Here is an 18,222-nt window from a genome sequence, read left to right as displayed (position 1 = left end):
CCAGGGGTGCATAGTAAAATCCTTGTTAGGTTCTCCTAAGCATCTGGGGGTAACCGATAGTGGGAGGAGGGCAGACCAGGCCAAGGGACCCCAGGCTGCCCAATTGCAGAGTATCTGCCTCCTCAGTAGAGGGGTGGCAGGGCTCCAGACTGAGAAAAACCCTGCCCTTCGCCCAGGGAAGGAGCAGGTAGATCAGCCTGGCTCCCCTTCAGCAGTGCTCTGTGGCCAGAGGACCACTAGGAACTCCAATTCTTCACCGGCTGGTTACTGAGCCCCGCTCTGTGCCCAGCCTCAGGCAGGCCATGCTAGGCCTGGGGAGAGAAGGAGGGGGCAGACGGAAGGCAGAGGCACTGTTCAGCCCTAAAGCTCTGTGCCTGTACAGCTTCAGGGCTTTGAGGAAGCAATAGAGGCCAAGGAAGTCAGGGAGGGCTCCCTAGAGGAGGCGGCAGAACTCCCAGGCACAGAGCTCGGCTCCTGACCACCCCCCAACTTTTCTTTCTCCCCAGTACCTGGAGCCCTGGCTGCCGCTAAAGCAGCCAAATATGGTGAGTGCACCCCACAACCACCTGTGGCTCCCTTGCCACCACACCATCCCTGACAGCACAGGACTGGGATGGTGTTTCGGCCGGGCGTGGTGGCTCACGCCTGTAATCCGCACTTTGGGAGGCTGAGGCGGGCAGATCACCTGAGGTCAGGAGTTCCAGACCAGCCTGACCAATATGGTGAAACCCTATCTCTATAAAAATACAAAAATTAGCCAGGCGTGGTGGCGGGCGCCTGTAATCCCAGCACTTTGGGAGGCCGAGGCAAGCGGATCACCTGAGGTCAGGAGTTCCAGACCAGCCTGACCAATATGGTGAAACCCCATCTCTACTAAAAACACAAAAATTAGCCAGGCGTGGTGGCGGGCGCCTGTAATCCCAGCTACTCGGGAGGCTGAGGCAGGAGAATCGCTTGAACCCAGGAGATGGAGGCTGCAGTGAGCTGAGATCGCGCCACTGCCCTCCAGCCTGGACGACAGAGCGAGACTGTGTCTCAAAAAAAAAAGAAAAGAAAAGAAAAAGAAAAAGGCAGTTTCTAGGACACATTTATGACAGTTTAAAAACCTGGCCCCTGCCCACTAAATGCTTATGGTGCCTTCAACCCCTGTGAGCACCAAAAACACCCTTGAAATCCCAGTTGCCCCCCAGGAGGCAATTCCACTGTCCCTAAGCTTGCTCTGACCCTGACAGTTTCATGGTCCCTGCGTCCAGGACGGCACTGGGCCTGCTGTGGGTATGAGGAGTCTGGGCAGTCTCTGCCTCCACCCCAGCTCTCTGGCCCGAGCAGAGGAGCTGGTATTCCTCATCTGGGCACCCCCGGCCCCCGCCCGCCTTCCTGTCCTGCCAGCAGGACTGCTCCCGCCACGAGCCAGCCCAGAGGACGTGGCAGTCCCACAGCCTCTGCACTTGGCGCTCTGGCAGCCCTGCCTGGCCAGACCCACGCTGTCTGTAGCCCCTGCATTCCTGGCCTCCTGTGAGCAGAGCTGGGGGGAGGTGGAAGACTCCCCCACGGATCCACCAGCCAGCCGGGCAGGTCCACTTGGGGCCAGTTTCTACCTCGGAAAATCCTGGCTTCCTCAGCGCCGACCCCCAGTGGGCCTGGCCTCCTCCCCTGCTCACTGCTGACTGCTTGGCAGGCCTGAGTCAACAGACATTGCCAGGGAAACAGAGTGACGTAGTGTGGTGGAGCCGCGAAGGGCGCAGGCTCCCCAGCCACTTCCCGTCCCTGAAGCCCTGAGCACACTGCTTAACCTCTGCTCTGCCTCAGCGTTCTCATCTGCAAAATGGGAATGACAATAGTGCCTACCTTTCCTGCTGCAATGCATAAAAAATGGGCTGCTAAGTGTGAAGCACTCAAAATGTTAAGTGCCTGCTGTAGATACTATTGCCGTTGTTTGTTTGTTTGTTTTGACAGAGTCTTGCTCTGTCGCCCAGGCTGGAATGCAGTGGTACAATCTCGGCTCACTGCAGCCTCCATCTCCCGGGTTCAAACAATTCTCCTGCCTCAGCCTTCCAAGTAGCTGGATTACAGGCGCCCGCCACCACGCCTGGCTAATTTTTGTATTTTTAGTAGAGACAGGGTTTCACCGTGTTGGCCAGGCTGGTCTCAAACTCCTGACCTCAGGTGATCCACTAGCCTCAGCCTCCCAAAGTGCTGGGGTTACAGGCGTGAGCCACCGCACCCAGCCTACAAAAGAACTTTTAAGGCCAGGCACAGTGGCTCACACCTTCGGGAGGCTAAGGCAGGAGGATCGCATGAGCCCAGGAGTTGGAGGCTGCAGTAAACTATGATTGTACCACTGCACTCCAGCCAGGGTGACAGAGCAAAACCCCATCTCAAAATGAAACAAAACAAGGACTGGACTTCCTATCCACTGCTCCTCCACGGTGTCACATGGCCCCTGCCACCTGTCTGCTTGCCTTGTGTCCCTGGGGCAGGGAGACCCATCATTCAGAAATGGAACACTCATTTTCCCTCCTCTCCCCGCAGGAGCAGCAGTGCCTGGGGTCCTTGGAGGGGTTGGGGCTCTCGGTGGAGTAGGCATCCCAGGCGGTGTGGTGGGTGAGTTGAAACCCCAGGAGGGGTAGGGTGAGGAGGGAATCTAACCAGTACAGAGTGCCTCCCTGAACTCGGTCTGTGTTCCCAGGAGCCGGACCCGCCGCCGCTGCTGCCGCAGCCAAAGCTGCTGCCAAAGCCGCCCAGTTTGGTGAGCACTGGGTGGAGGTGGGAGCTGCCGCCAGGCCCCCAGGCCCCCAGGGTGTGGGAGGAGCTTCTGACCAGGCACTGTAGACTCAGACTCCCTGCCTCAGACACCTCCTGGCCCCACTGTGCCATCAAAGGCCAGGGGAGAGCTCAGGCTCCACCTGGGTCCCCAGAGGACACCTCCACCCTCCACAGGCTGAGGCTTCAGTCCCACCTTTCTGACCAGCGGAGTTTAATGCTCAGCTGTCTCCACAGGCCTAGGGGGAGCCGCTGGGCTTGGAGGACTTGGAGTCGGAGGGCTTGGAGTCCCAGGTGTTGGGGGCCTTGGAGGTGAGAGTTGTTCTGAAATCAGTGAGTGTGTGGGGTGTGCATATGCGAGACAGAGATGGAGACAGAGACAGAGACAGAGACTTTCTTTCCCACCCCTGCCACGTCTTTGCTCAAGATGTCCTCTTGGCCAGGTGTGGTGGCTCACGCCTGCAATCCCAGCACTCTAGTAGGCCAAGGTGGGTGGATCACTTGAGGTCAGGAGTTTAAGACCAGCCTGGGTGACACGGTGAAACCTCATCTCTACCAAAAATACAAAAATAAGCCGGGCGTGGTGGTGGGCACCTGTATTTCCAGCTACTTGGGAGGCTGAGGCCAGAGGATCGCTTGAGCCCAGGAGGCAGAGGCTGCAGTGAGCTGAGATGGTACCACTGCATTCCAGTTTGGGCAGCAGAGTGAGACCCTGTCATATTAAAAAAAAAAGAAAGAAAGAAAGAAAGAAAAGAAAAGAAAGAAAAAGAAAAGAGGCCAGGCATGGTGGCTCACGCCTGTGATCCCAGCACTTTGGGAGGCCGAGGAGGGCAGATCACGAGGTCAGGAGATCAAGACCATCCTGGCTAACACAGTGAAACCCCGTCTCTACTAAAAAATACAAAAAATTAGCTGGGAGTGGTGGCAGGTGCCTGTGGTCCCAGCTACTCGGGAGGCTGAGGCAGGAGAATGGCGTGAACCCAGGAGGCGGAGCTTGCAGTGAGCCAAGATCGCGCCACTGCACTCCAGCGTGGGCGACAGAGCGAGACTCCGTCTCAAAAAAAAAAAAAAAAAAAAATATATATATATATATATAAATTAGCTGGGCATGGTGACACAGGCCTGTAATCCCAGCTACTCAGGAGCCTGAGACAGGAGAATCGCTTGAACCCAGGAGGCAGAAGTTGCAGTGAGCCAAGATCACGCCGCTGCACTCCAGCCCGGGCAACAGAGCAAGACCTCATCCCAAAACAAAATAAAAACAAGAAATGTGGCAAACAGGAGCTGGGGCTATCCCTTGCCGCCAGGGCCCCAGTCCTCCCCTCTCCTCTCTCTTTCAACCCACTTGAGCACTGCGGTGGGAGTCAATTAGGAGAATGATGGTTATGCCAATTCTCCAAGAAAGAAATCAAAGCTTGGAGAGAAATTGCCTTCTCTAAGTCTCCACCATCGTGGCCGACCTTGTGTGGCCGTTTCCCCCTTTCTTGGGGTGTCATTGTGTCTCCCCCTGTAAACCAGCCTGCATAGCTCTTCCTGTGAGTGCCACAAGACCAGACACACAGTAGGAGCTTAACAATTAAGACTTTTGGGGCCGGGCATGGTGGCTCATGCCTGTAATCCCAACACTTTGGGAGGCTTAGGTAGGTGGATTGCTTGAGGCCAGGAGTTCAAGACCAGCCTGGACAACATAGCAAGACCTCCCCGCCCCAACCATCTCTACGAAGTATTTAAAAATTAGCTGGGTGTGGTGTGTGCCTGTAGTTTCAGCTACTCGGGAGGCTGAGGCAGGAAGATCACTTGAACCGGGGAGTTCAGGGCTACAATGAGCTGTGATCGAGCCACTGCATTCCAGCCTGGGCAACAGAACAAGACCCTGGATAGATGAAGGAGAGATGGGGGGATAGACACTGGGAGGATGAGTCCATGGGCAGACGGTAAAGGGCGAGTAGGTCAGAAGACAGGGCCCAGCCAGGCGCAGTGGCTCACACCTGTAATGTCAGCACTTTGGGAGGCTGAGGCAGGTGGATCACCTGAGGTCAGGAGTTCGAGACCAGCCTGGCCAACATGGTGAAACCTGTCTCTATTAAAAATACAAAAATTAGCCAGGCGTGGTGGTGGTGCCTGTAATCCCAGCTGCTCAGGAGGCTGAGGCAGGAGAACCACTTGAACCCAGGAGATGGAGGTTGCAGTGAGCCGGGATTGTGCCACTGCACTCCAGCCCAGGCAAAAGAGTGAGACTCTGCCTCAAAAAAAAAAAAGGAGACAGGGCCTGACAGGTGGCATTGGCATTCCTGAGCCGTCATGTGCCTCATCTCCCCAGGTGTGCCTCCGGCTGCAGCTGCTAAAGCAGCTAAATACGGTGAGTTCCCCTCTGATGCCTTCCTGCCAGTGGCCTGCACCCCCTGCCATGCCCATCGCCACCCTCCCCCAACCCAGCTCAGGCCTCCCTCTGGCTCCCCCTACCCCTGAAGATCTTGTCGGGGACATTCCTTACCCCAGAACCCAGCAGGGATATCAGGGCCTCCTCCAGATGGGGGTGCCTTATCCTGACCCCACCTGCCTCTTCTCAGGTGCTGCTGGCCTTGGAGGTGTCCTAGGGGGTGCCGGGCAGTTCCCACTTGGAGGTAGGGGCGGCCAGCTCTGCTATGTAGTCCTCAGCTCTGTCCCGATCTAGAGGGCGCCTGTCTGTCTAGCAGTGGGGACTCCCAGAGCCCATGTCCACACAAGGACAGGAGACTGGGGCTGGCGAGGGCACTTTAGGATCGCAGAGGTACTGAGCAAACGGGCAAGCTATAAGATTGGGGACAGTGCCAGGCTGAGCTCAGGGTTGAGGCCATGAGGTGCCACACCTGGTTGCTAGGTAGGGGCTTGTTGTGTTAAGAAAGCCACTCTGGCTGTAGTTGGGAGGATTGGCTGGGTGCACTGGCTCACATCTGTAATCCCAGCACTTCGGGAGGCCTAGGTGGGCGGATCACTTGAGGTCAGGAGTTTGAGACCAGTCTGGTCAACATGGTGAAACCCAGTCTCTACTAAAAAAAAAATGCAAAAATTAGCCAAACCTGGTGGACGCCTGTAATCCCAGCTACTCGGGAGGCTGAGGCGGGAGAATCACTGAAGCCTGGGAAGCGGAGGTTGCAGTGAGCCAAGATCGCACCACTGCACTCCAGCCTGGGCGACAGAGCAAGACCCCATCTCAAAAAAATAATAATAAAATAAAATATAAAAAATTATATAGTGGGTGGGATGGAAAGGAAGTGATCCCAGACAGAGGGTCTTGGGTGAGCCAGTGCAGGCAGAAAGTGATGAGGCTGGAGTCAGTTTCCACCCCTACCAACCCACCAACCTGAAATCTCTCCTGCAGGAGTGGCAGCAAGACCTGGCTTCGGATTGTCTCCCATTTTCCCAGGTATGCCAGGCTCCCTGCCCTGGAGCTCCAGCCACCTCCTCCCTCCTCTCCTGTGTCATCTCCTGCTCAGAAGGGCTGAGCCAGCACCCAGGGGTGGACCCCACAGCCTCAGGTCACACAAGGCTGGACCCCAAGCTGAACATAGAGCCCCCCTCCTTCTTGCTGACCTCTTACAAACACAGGGAACATTCGCTTTTTAAAAACACAGTTCATGGCCAGGTGTGATGGCTCACACCTGTAATCCCAGCACTTTGGGAGGCCGAGGAGGGCAGATCACCTGAGGTCAGGAGTTCAAGACCAGCCTGGCCAACATGGCGAAACCCCATCGCTATTAAAAATACAAAAATTAGCCGGGCATGGTGGCTCACGCCTGTAATCCCAGCACTTTGGGAGGCCAAGGCGGGTGGATCACGAGGTCAGGAGATGGAGACCATCCTGGCTGACACGGTGAAACCCCGTCTCTACTAAAAATACTATAGTCTTCTTTTTTTTTTTGAGATGGAGTCTTGCTCTGTTGCCCAGGCTGGAGTGCACTGGCACGATCTTGGCTCACTGCAACCTCTGCCTTCTAGGTTCAAGCGATTCTTCTGCCTCAGCCTCCCAAGTAGCTGGGACCACAGGCATACACCACTACACCCCGCTAATTTTTGTATTTTTAGTAGAGACGGGGTTTCACCATATTGGCCAGGCTGGTCTCGAACTCCTGACCTCGTGATCCGCCCGCCTCGGCCTCCCAAAGTGCTGGGATTACAGGAGTGAGCCACCGCGCCCGGCCGTCTCTACTAAAAATACAAAAAATTAGCCAGGCATGGTGGCGGGCGCCTGTAGTCTCAGCTACTCGGGAGGCTCACGCAGGAGAATGGTGTGAACCCAGGAGGCGGAGCTTACAGTGAGCCGATTGCGCCACTGCACTCCAGCCTGGGAGACACAGCGAGACTCCGTCTCAAAAAAAACAAAAAAACAAAAAAACAAAAATTAGCCGGGTGTGGTGGTGCACGCCTGTAATCCCAGCTACTCTGGAGGCTGAGACAGGAGAATTGCTTGAACCCAGGAGGCGGAGGTTGCAGTGAGCTGAGACTACACCACTGCCCTCTAGCCCGGGTGATGACGGGGCAAGATGATTGCGTCTCAAAAAAAAAAAAAAAAAAAACTTCAGAGGCAGATGTCTCTTCCTGCCGTACTCTCTGCTCACTGCCACCAGGTGGCGGTAAGGAGCCAAATCTGGCTCAAGCAGGGGTAGGAACTACTCCGGGCCGCGCTACTGGACAATGGTGCCTTACCTAACACAGACTGATGATGCCTTGAAACAGGGTTCACCCATCAGACTATTCCCAGGTGGGGGTAGGAATCCTGGGTTTGAGTCCCAGCTCAGACACTATGTGGATAAGACCCTCTCTCCCTCTACTGGGCCTTGATTTACTTATCTGATGCCCTCTCAGATGTATGGGTCCACCCCACTCCCTGAGAGGGCATCTCCTGCAGACACTGACTCTCCCTTCATCCCGTGTTCCTTGATGGAGCTGCTCTTAGTCTTTCCCCGAAAGGCTTCTTGGAGCTGTGGAGCCAGGAGCCAGTGCCAGGCCCTGTCCTTCCCCAGCCAGGCCCCATGACCTGCCCCCTTTTCTGCGAGCGTTGGTTTCATCCAAGTAATATCTTGGGGGCTTCTCCCACCCCATCTGTCCAGTGGAAGTTGATGGCATGGATCAGGTCTGAGTTTGGCCTGGGGCCACGACTTGGCTTCTCGTGGCTTCTCGGAGCCTCCATTCGAGTGGGTCAGAGCAGGCGGGGATTAGAGCCGAAACTGAGAGGGGCCGGACTCACAGTGATGTGCACCTCCTCCTGTCCAGGTGGGGCCTGCCTGGGGAAAGCTTGTGGCCGGAAGAGAAAATGAGCTTCCTAGGACCCCTGACTCACGACCTCATCAACGTTGGTGCTACTGCTTGGTGGAGAATGTAAACCCTTTGTAACCCCATCCCATGCCCCTCCGACTCCCCACCCCAGGAGGGAACGGGCAGGCCGGGCGGCCTTGCAGATCCACAGGGCAAGGAAACAAGAGGGGAGCAGCCAAGTGTCCCGACCAGGAGGCCCCCTACTTCAGAGGCAAGGGCTGTGTGGTCCTGGCCCCCCACCCCATCCCTTCCCACCTAGGAGCTCCCCCTCCACACAGCCTCCATCTCCAGGGGAACTTGGTGCTACACGCTGGTGCTCTTATCTTCCTGGGGGGAGGGAGGAGGGAAGGGTGGCCTCTCGGGGAGCCCCCTCCCTGGGGCTCCTCTAAAGATGGTGCAGACACTTCCTGGGCAGTCCCAGCTCCCCCTGCCCACCAGGACCCACCCTTGGCTGCCATCCAGTTGGTACCCAAGCACCTGAAGCCTCAAAGCTGGATTCGCTCATAGCATCCCTCCTCTCCTGGGTCCACTTGGCCATCTCCTCCCCACCGATCGCTGTTCCCCACATCTGGGGCGCCTTTGGGTTGGAAAACCACCCCACACTGGGAATGGCCACCTTGCTCTTGTAGAATCCATCCGCCCATCCATCCATTCATCCATCCGTCCATCCATCCATGTCCCCAGTTGACCGCCCGGCACCATTAGCTGGCTGGGTGTACCCACCATCAACCTGGTTGACCTGTCATGGCCGCCTGTGCCCTGCCTCCACCCCCATCCTACACTCCCCCAGGGTGTGCGGGGCTGTGCAGACTGGGGTGCCAGGCATCTCCTCCCCACCCGGGGTGTCCCCACATGCAGTACTGTATACCCCCCCATCCCTCCCTCGGTCCACTGAACTTCAGAGCAGTTCCCACTCCTGCCCCGCCCATCTTTTTGTGTCTCGCTGTGATAGATCAATAAATATTTTATTTTTTGTCCTGGATATTTGGGGATTATTTTTGATTGTTGATATTCTCTTTTGGTTTTATTTTTGTGGTTCATTGAAAAAAAGAGAAATTTTTTTTTTCTGATCCGGGGAGCTGTATCCCCAGTAGAAAAATCATTTTAATCACTCTGATATAACTCTGGATGAAACACACCTTTTTTTTTAATAAGAAAAGAGAATTAACTGCTTCAGAAATGACTAATAAATGAAAAACCTTTAAAGGAAACTGTGTCTTAGCTTCCTTCATATGATTTAATCTGCCTTCAACTCGCTGGCCTGGATGGGGATCAGGGCTCTGCTTCAGGGAACCTCCAGTACCCACAGTGTATTTGAGAGGTTGCCAGCCAAAAGCCCCTGCTGCTGGCTTTTCGGGCATCGATCTTTCTCCAAATTTGGCTTGTTCTTCAACAATGAGGCCAGGAGTTTGAGACCCACCTGGACAACATAGCTGTCCAGTAGAGAATCACTTTGTACCCTATAGCTACAAAAAAAGAAAAAAATTACCCAAGATTGGTGGTGGTGCATGCCGGTGGTCCCAGCTACTCAGGAGGCTGAGGTGGGAGGATCGCTTGAGCCTGGGAGTTCGAGGCTGCAGTGAGCTATGACTGCGCCACTGTACTCCAGCCTGGGTGAGACAGCAAGATCCTGTCTCAAAAGAGAGAGAGAGAGAAACAGAAAGAGACAGAGAGGAAAGATGGCTGGCCTAAGAAAATGCAGAAGACAGTCAAGGGTAACCATTTTCCTCTGAAACAGTCCCCTCTGAGGAAGACTCACTCTCCTGTGTGGCCCATATAAGGCCATTTGGCTTGAGAAGTGTAAGAAGTGACAACCAGCAGCAGGTTCAGCTCCACCCTTACTCAGATGCACCCATTCCCATTCTGGCCCTTCTTCCTCCCCTCGAGGCCGGAAATCCATGGGGCCCGGGAATGTGTTCACCTGTAGCTCACATCCCTACCTCTAGACCACGCTCTGGATACCAGATACTGGAATTCCCTTCCCCAACCACCAAGCCCACTTCCAGGGCTCACTCTGCCTGAGGCCTGTGCCGTCCTCCTGAGAGTGGGCCCCGTGCTGAGTGTGTACACCTCTAAGCCAGAACGTGGCAACAGAGCTGTTCGTGGGGAGTGTGGATGGGGCTCACCGTGCAGACTGGAGCATATGTGGGTTTGCACACAAGGATCCTTGCGATCCCAGAAGGAGCTGGGAGGGAAAGAGAAAGCTGGTGGAGGGTATGTTCAGGGAGAGCTTCCCAGAGGACAGTAAAGGGCAAAAAACATTTTACCAGGCAAAGAATAGAACAGAGAGGAGGGTCAGGCTTTTCACGCAGAGGACAGGACAACCAGAATGTCTGATAGGAGAGGGTAGCACTGATGACTTACGGAGGATGGATTAGGAGGGGGGTGAGTGGTGTGGTTCAAGGAGATACACAAGAGGGTTGCTATAATAGTCCAGGGAGGGGTGACAGAGACTGCCCTAGAGTGGTGGCAAAGGAGATCCATCCATCCATCCATCCATCCACCCATCCACCCATCCATCTGTCCACCCATCCACCCACCTGTCCATCTACTCAGCCACCCACCCATCCATTCATACACTCATCCACCCATCCATCTACCCATCTACCAATCCATCCATCCATCCATCCATCCATCCACCCATCCACCCATCTGTCCATCCATGCACTCATCCACCCATCCACTCTTCCATCCATCCACTCATCCATCCATCCGCCCACCCATCCACCCACCTATCCATCCACCCACACATACATCCATCCACCCACGTACCCATCCATCCATCCAGACACCGTCCATCCATACACTCATCCATCCATCCGTCTATTAATCCACTCTTCCACCCATCCACCCATCCCTCCATCCACTCACCCATCCCTCCACCTATCCATCCCTCCACCTATCCATCCATCCATCCATCCACTCATCTATCCATCCATCCATCCATCCATCCATCCAGCAACCCATCCATCCATCCCTCCACCTATCCATCCATCCATCCATCCAACCATCCATCCATCCATCCATCCACCCACTCATCCACCACCCACCCAACCATTCATGCATCCATCCACGTCTCCTTCCACCCATCCATCCACCCACCCATCTATCCACCCATCCATCCACCCACCAGTCCATCCATCCATTCATCCATCCATTCATTACTTCACTCAACAAAAATATCCATTGCTGGTTTTTCCTCAGGTCTCTGGCCTCTAAAAGTCAGTAAGCCCCAGTATTCAGGCCTGTGGGCTCCCTGTCTTGGTTTCTCATAGCTCACAGTTTTATTTATTTATTAGAGACAGGGCCTCAGTCTTTCGCCCAGGCTGGAGTGCAGTGGTGCTATCACAGCTCACTGCAGCCTTAAACTCCCAGGCTGGAGCAATCCTCCCAACTACAGATGCATGCTTCCATGCCCAGCTAATTTTTAAATTTTTTATGGAGATAGAATCTTGCTATGTTGCGGCCGGGCGCAGTGGCTCATACCTGTAATCCCAGCACTTTGGGAGGCCGAGGCTTGCGGATCATGAGATCAGGAGTTCAAGACCAGCCTGGCCAACATGGTGAAACCCCATCTCTACTAAAAATACAAAAATTAGCCAGGTGTGGTGGCGCATGCCTGTAATCCCATCTACTTGGGAGGCTGAGGCAGGAGAATCACTTGAACCCAGGAGGCAGAGGTTGCAGTGAGCCGAGACCGTACCACTGCACTCCAGCCTGGCGACAGAGCGAAACCCTGTCTCAAAAAAAAAAAAAAAAAAAAAAAGAATCTTGCTATGTAGCCCAGGCTGCTCTCAAACTTCTGGCCTCGGCCTCCCAAAGTGTTGGGGTTACAGGTGTGACCCACCTCACCTGGTGTGCTCGTGGCTTTAAATATTTGATACCACCTATTCATTGGTGACTCACAAATTGACATCTCCAGCATGGACCACTCCCCTGAGCCCAGGACTTGCACATCCAAGGAAAATTCTAACATCTCTAACTGGAAATCTCATAGACATGGCCTAGGTAGCGTGGTTTTCCCTCCCTGCCTTTCCCATCTCAGTAAGGGGCAGCCCTACTCTTCCAGAGGTTCCGGCCTGCAACTCTGGAACCGTCTCTGACTCTGCTCTTCCCTCACTCCCCACAGCAGATTCACCAGCAAATAATACGGCACCACCTTCAGAATATATCCAGAGTCGGCTGGGCACACTGGCTCACACCTGTAATCCCAGCACTTTGGGAGGCCGAAGCGGGCAAATCACCTGAGGTCAGGAGTTCAAGACCAGCCTGACCAACATGGAGAAAGCCCATCTCTACTAAAAATACAAAAAAATTAGCCAGGCGTGGTGGTGCATGCCTGTAATCCCAGCTGCTCAGGAGGCTGAGGCAGGAGAATCACTTGGACACGGGAGGCGGACGTTGTGGTGAGCTGAGGTTGCACCATTGCGCTGTAGCCTGGGCAGCAAGAGCAAAACTCTGTCTAAAAAAAAAGAAAGAAAGAAAAAAAAAGAATATATCCAGAGTCGTACCACGTCTCAGGGCTAAACCACAGTCCCCAGTATCTTTTGCCTGAATTACTGAAATAGCTCCCTGAACCCCTTGGTTCTTCCCTGGCTCCACTTCGTCCTTCTCTCCACTCAGAAATCAAAGCAATCCTTTTTTTCTCTTTTATTATTTTTATTTTTTTTTATTTTTTGAGATGGAGTTTCACTCTGTTGCCCAGGCTGGAGTACAGTGGCGTGATCTCAGCTCACTCAACCTCTGCCTCCTGGGTTCAAGTGATTCTCCTGCCTCAGCCTCCTGCGTAGCTGGGACTACAGGCATGTGCCACCATGCCTGGCTAATTCTTGTGTTTTTAGTAGAGATAAGGTTTCACCATGTTGGCCAGGCTGGTTTCGAACTCCTGGCCTCAAGCGATCCTCCTGCCTCTGCCTCCCAAAGTGCTGGGATTACAGGTATAAGCCACCACATCTGGCCCAAAGCAATTCTTTCAAAGCATAAGTCAACTAGGGTCATGCATCTACTCAAAGTCCTGCAGTGGTTCCTGTCTCACTCAGAGACAAAGCCAGAGGCCTTTCTATGGCCAAGAAGCCCCTACTTGCATGGCACCAGCTCTCCTGACCTCACATTCTGCTATTTGAGCCATGCGGTCGCCCTGGCCATCTTACTTTTCCTTGAGTGCAACAGGTCACCCCACTTCCAGCCCTGGCATCTGCTATGTCTTCTGCCCAAAACGCCCTTCCCTCAGCTATCTGTGTTTCTGGCTCCCTCAACTGCTTCAGGTCTTGACTCAAGTGTCACCTTCTCAGAGGGTCCTACACTGACCCCTTTCTAAAATTGCAAATTGGGCTGGATGTGGTGGCTCATGCCTGTAATCCCAGCACTTTGGGAGGCTGAGGTGGGAGGACCACTTGAGGCCAGGAGTTCGAAACCAGCCTGGGCAACATAGCGAGACCCCATCTCTATTTAAAAAATAAATAAAATTGCAAGCTGCAACCTCCTCCCCTGCTCAGCACTCCCTCACCTGGCTCTACCTCTGTTTTTTGTTTTGTTTTGTTTTGTTTTTGGATAGAGTCTCACTCTGTCACCCAGGCTGGAGTGCAATAGCGCAATCTCACCTCACTGCAACCTCTACCTCCTGGGTTCAAGCAATTCTCCCACCTCAGCCTCCTGAGTAGCTGGGATTACAGGCACCCGCCATCATGCCCGGCAAATATTTTTTGTATTTTTATAGAGACAGGGTTTGACCATGTTGGCCAGGCTGGTCTTGAACTCCTGACCTCAGGTGATCTGGCCTCCTTGGCCTCCCAAAGTGGTGGGATTACAGGCATGAGCCACCACGCCTAGCCTGTCTCTGCCTTCTTTGACTCCAGAGCACCTGTCACCACGTACAAAATATATTTTACTTCTTTGTTTTCTGTCTCTCTACACCAGACTGTAAACTCTAAGATGGGCACTGCTTTAAGAATAACACAGGCCGGACACGGTGGCTCATGCTTGTAATCCCAGCACTTTGGGAGGCTGAGGCAGGCAGATCACTTGAGGTCAGGAGTTCGAGACCAGCCTGGCTAACATGGCAAAACCCCATCTCTACTAAATATACAAAAAAATAAACAATTAGCTGGGTGTGGTGGTGCATGCTTGTAATCCCAGCTACTCCGGAGACTGAGGCAGGTGAATGGCTTGAACCCAGAAGGCAGAGGTTGCAGTGAGCCGAGATTGCACCACTGCACTCCAGCCTGGGCAACAGAGCAAGACTGTCTCAAAAAAGAATATATTTTTTTAAAGACCCTATCTCCAAATACAGTCATATGCTGCAGTATTGGAGTAAGTACTTCAACATATAAATTTTGAGGAGACACACTTCCACCCCTAAGAGTTACCTCATGGAAAAAGGGTCTTTGTAGTTGTGATTAAGTTAAGGATCTTGAGAGATAGGGAGATTATCCTGCTGGGCCCTAAATGCTACATAGGTATTCTTATGAGAAGCTGGGGCTGGGTGCAATGGCTCACACCTATAATCCCAACACTTTGGGAGGCCAAAGCAGGAGGATCACTTAAGCCCAGGAGGTCAAGGCTGCAGTGAGCTATGATTGTGCCACTGCACTCCAATCTGGGTGACAGAGTAAGACCCTATCTGAGGAAAAAAAATTGGAAAATCTAGATAAAATGGATAAGTTCCTAGAAAGCCATAGCCTGCCAAGACTGAATCATGAAGAAATAGAAAATCAGCATAGACCAATAATGAGTAAGGAGATTAAATCAGTAATAAAAAGTCTCCCAACAGAGAAAAGCCCAGGACCAGATGGCTTCACTGGAGAATTCTAACAAACATTTAAAAAATTAACACCAATCCTCCTGAAACTCTTCCAGAAAACTGAAGCAGAGGGAACACTTCCAATCTCCTTCTAAGAGGCCAGCATTATTCTAATACCAAAGACACAAGAAAAGCAAACTACAGGCCAATATCCTTTATGAACATTGATGCAAAAATCCTCAACAAAATACAAGTGAACCAAATTCAATAGCAGATTAAAAGGATTATACACCATAACCAAGTGGAATTTTTCTTGAAATGTTAGGATGTTTCAACATATGAAAATCAATCAGTGAAATATAACATATAAACAGAATGAAAGACAATTACATGATCATCTCAATTGCGGCAGAAAAAGCAGCAAGATCCAATACCCTTTCACGATAAAAACATTCAACAAACTAGGAATAGAAGCAAACCACTTCAACCTAATAAAGGCTATAGATGAAAGCCCACAGCTAACATCATACTTAATGGTGAAAGACTGGGCTTGGAGCGGTGACTCACACCTGTAATCCCAGCACTTTGGGAGGCTGAGGCAGGCAGATCTCTTGAGCCCAGAAGTTCAAGACCAGCCTGGGCAACATGACAAAGCCCTGTCTCTACAAAAAAATACAAAAATAAGCCAGGCATAGTGGCACATGACTGTAGTCCCAGCTGTTCAGGAGGCTGATGCAGGAGAATTGCTTGAGTCTGGGAGGTTGAGGCTGCAGTGAGCCGTGATCATGCCACTGCACTCCAGCCTGGAAAACAGAGTGACACCCTGTCTCGAAAAAAATAAAAAGGACTTAAAGTTTTTCCTCTAAGATTAGGAATAAGACAAGGATGCCTACTCCTATCACTTCTATTCAGCATAGTATTGGAAGTCCTAGTCAGAACAACTAGGCAAGAAAAAAAAAAAGGAAATTAAAGACATCCAAATTGAGAAGAAAGAAGTAAAATTATCTCTGTTCACAAATAACAGGTTCTTATATGCAAAAACTCGTAAAGATCGAACATGCACACAAAATTAGTTGTGTTTCCATATCCTCACAATGAACAATCTAAAAAGGAAATTAAGAAAACAATTCCAGGCCAGGCGCAGTGGCTCACGCCTGTAATCCCAGCACTTTGGGAGGCCAAGGCGGGTGGATCACAAGGTCAGGAGATCGAGACCATCCTGGCTAACACGGTGAAACCCCATCTCTACTAAAAATACAAAAAAAATTAGCTGGGCGTGGTGGTGGGCACCTGTAGTCCCAGCTACTCGGGAGGCTGAGGCAGGAGAATGGCATGAACCTGGGAGGCGGAGCTTGCAGTGAGCCGAGATCGTGCCACTGCACTCTAGCCTGGGGGACAGAGCGAGACTCCATCTCAAAAAAAAAAAAAGGAAATAATTCCATTTATAATAGCATCAAAAAGAATAAAATACTAGAAATAAACCTAACCAAGGAAGTGAAAGATTTGTACACTGAAAACTGTAAAACATTGCTGAATTAAATTAAAGACACAGGTAAATATAAAATTTACATCCATGTTCATGGATGGTAAGACTTAATTGTTAAGATGTCTGTAGTACTCAAAACAATCTATGGTTTCAACACAATTGCTATCAAAGTCCCAATGGCATTTTTTGCAGAAAGAGAAAATTTCATCTTAAACCTCATGTGAAATCTCAAGGGACTCCAAATAGCCAAAACAATTTTGAGAAAGAAGAACAAAGTTGGGGACTCACATTTTGTGATACCAAAACATATTACAAAGTTACAGTAACCCAAACAGTGTGATACTGGCATAATGACAGACAAACAGACCAAGAGAACAGAATATTCATAATGGCCCAGAAATATTAATAAATGCTCGTGTATATGATTAAATGATATTTGACAAGATGCTAAGACCATTCAATGGGGAAAGAATAGTCTCTTCAACAAGCGATGTTGGTGGCCGGACACGGTGGCTCATGCCTGTAATCCTCACACTTCTAGGAGGCCAAGGCAGGAGGATTGTTTGAGCCCAGGAGTTCAAGACCACCCTGAGCAACATGGTGAGATCCCATCTCTCTTTAAAAAAACAAAAAACAAAACAAAAAAGCCAAATTATGTTGGGGAAACTGGATATCAACATACAAAAGAATAAAGTGGCCGGGCACGGTGGCTCATGCCTGTAATCCCAGCACTTTGGGAGGCCAAGGCAGGTGAATCACAAGATCAGGAATTCGAAACCAGCCTGGCCAATATGGTGAAACCCCATCTCTACTAAAAATATAAAAATTAGCTGGGCATGGTGGTGGGTGCCTGTAATCCCAGCTACTCAGCAGGCTGAGGCAGGAGAATCACTTGAACCAGGGAGACAGAGGTTGCAGTGAGCTGAGATCGTGCCACTGCACTCCAGCCTGGGTGACAGAGCAAGATCCTGTCTCAGAATAAAGTCTGGGGGCCAGGTGCGGTGGGTCACACCTGTAATCCCAGCACTTTGGGAGGCTGAGGCGGGTGGATCACCTGAGATCACGAGTTTGAGACTAGCCTGGCCAACATGGTGAAACCCCATCTCTACTAAAAATACAATAATTAGCCGGGCCTGGTGGCATGCGCCTGTAAGCCTAGCTACTTGGGAGGCTGAGGCAGGAGAATTGTCGAACCTGGGAGGCAGAGATTGTGGTGAGCCAAGATCACACCACTGCACTCCAGCCTGGGCAACAGAGCAAGACCCTGTCTCAAAAAAAAAAAAAAAAATTTGATCCTTATCTTACACCATATACAAAAATTAACTCAGATTAAATAACTAAATGTAAGACCCAAAACTATAAAATGCCTGAAAGAAGACACAGCAGATTGATTTCAGGATTGATTTCCAACAATCTGATTTCAGACTTCTGGCCTCCAGAACTGTGAGAAAATAAATGTCTTGTTTTCAGCCACCAAGTTTCTGGTGATCTGTCATAGCAGCCAGGGGAAACTGATATAGTACAGTGAATAAGTAATAACTCTAATGCCAGGTAAATCGGTGCTATGAAGATAAAAACCCCGGGAGGAGACAGTTACAAGGAATGTTACCACCCTAACTTAGGATGGTTAAGGGACCTGACCTCGAGTCAAAAACCCTGTAACAACCAAGTACTTGGTAAGTTAGAACACAGAGAGGTGCACCACAATTTTTCTTTTTTTTAATTAGAGAAAGGGGCCGGGCGTGGTGGCTCATGCCTGTAATCCCAGCACTTTGGGAGGCCAAGGCGGGTGGGTCACCTGAGGTCAGGAGTTCAAGACCAGCCTGGCCAACATGGTGAAATCCCGTCTCTACAAAAATACCAAAAAAAAAAAATTAGATGGGGATGATGGCGGGCACCTGTAATCCCAGCTACTTAGGAGGCTGAGGCGGGAGAATTG

The 18,222-nt window shown here is 51.6% G+C and overlaps 1 protein-coding gene across 17 annotated transcripts in view; it reads left to right on the top strand.

The window, feature by feature from the left end:
- ELN (elastin) overlaps window positions 1–9,269 on the top strand; it is a 41,191-nt gene extending 31,922 nt beyond the window's left edge. For 9 of the 17 annotated variants that reach the window (XM_054560394.2, XM_063725939.1, XM_063725938.1 and 6 more), the window contains 8 exons: window positions 507–545; window positions 2,533–2,604; window positions 2,690–2,749; window positions 3,001–3,075; window positions 5,084–5,122; window positions 5,334–5,387; window positions 6,125–6,169; window positions 8,017–9,269. In XM_054560394.2, coding sequence (XP_054416369.1) covers window positions 507–545; window positions 2,533–2,604; window positions 2,690–2,749; window positions 3,001–3,075; window positions 5,084–5,122; window positions 5,334–5,387; window positions 6,125–6,169; window positions 8,017–8,060 — 428 coding nt within the window. In that variant the 3' untranslated portion in view covers window positions 8,061–9,269. Of the gene's footprint in view, window positions 1–506; window positions 546–2,532; window positions 2,605–2,689; window positions 2,750–3,000; window positions 3,076–3,897; window positions 4,042–5,083; window positions 5,123–5,333; window positions 5,388–6,124; window positions 6,170–8,016 lie in introns of those variants that run through there. The other 8 variants (XM_054560407.2, XM_054560403.2, XM_054560400.2 and 5 more) reach the window with 7 other exon arrangements.
- The last annotated feature ends 8,953 nt before the right edge of the window (window positions 9,270–18,222 follow it).

Source organism: Pongo abelii, chromosome 6 (genome assembly GCF_028885655.2).
Source record: "Pongo abelii isolate AG06213 chromosome 6, NHGRI_mPonAbe1-v2.0_pri, whole genome shotgun sequence".
NCBI lineage: Eukaryota > Metazoa > Chordata > Mammalia > Primates > Hominidae > Pongo > Pongo abelii.
The sequence above is the reverse complement of the archived record's forward strand: the minus strand, read 5'-3'. Positions and strand labels throughout refer to the sequence as shown.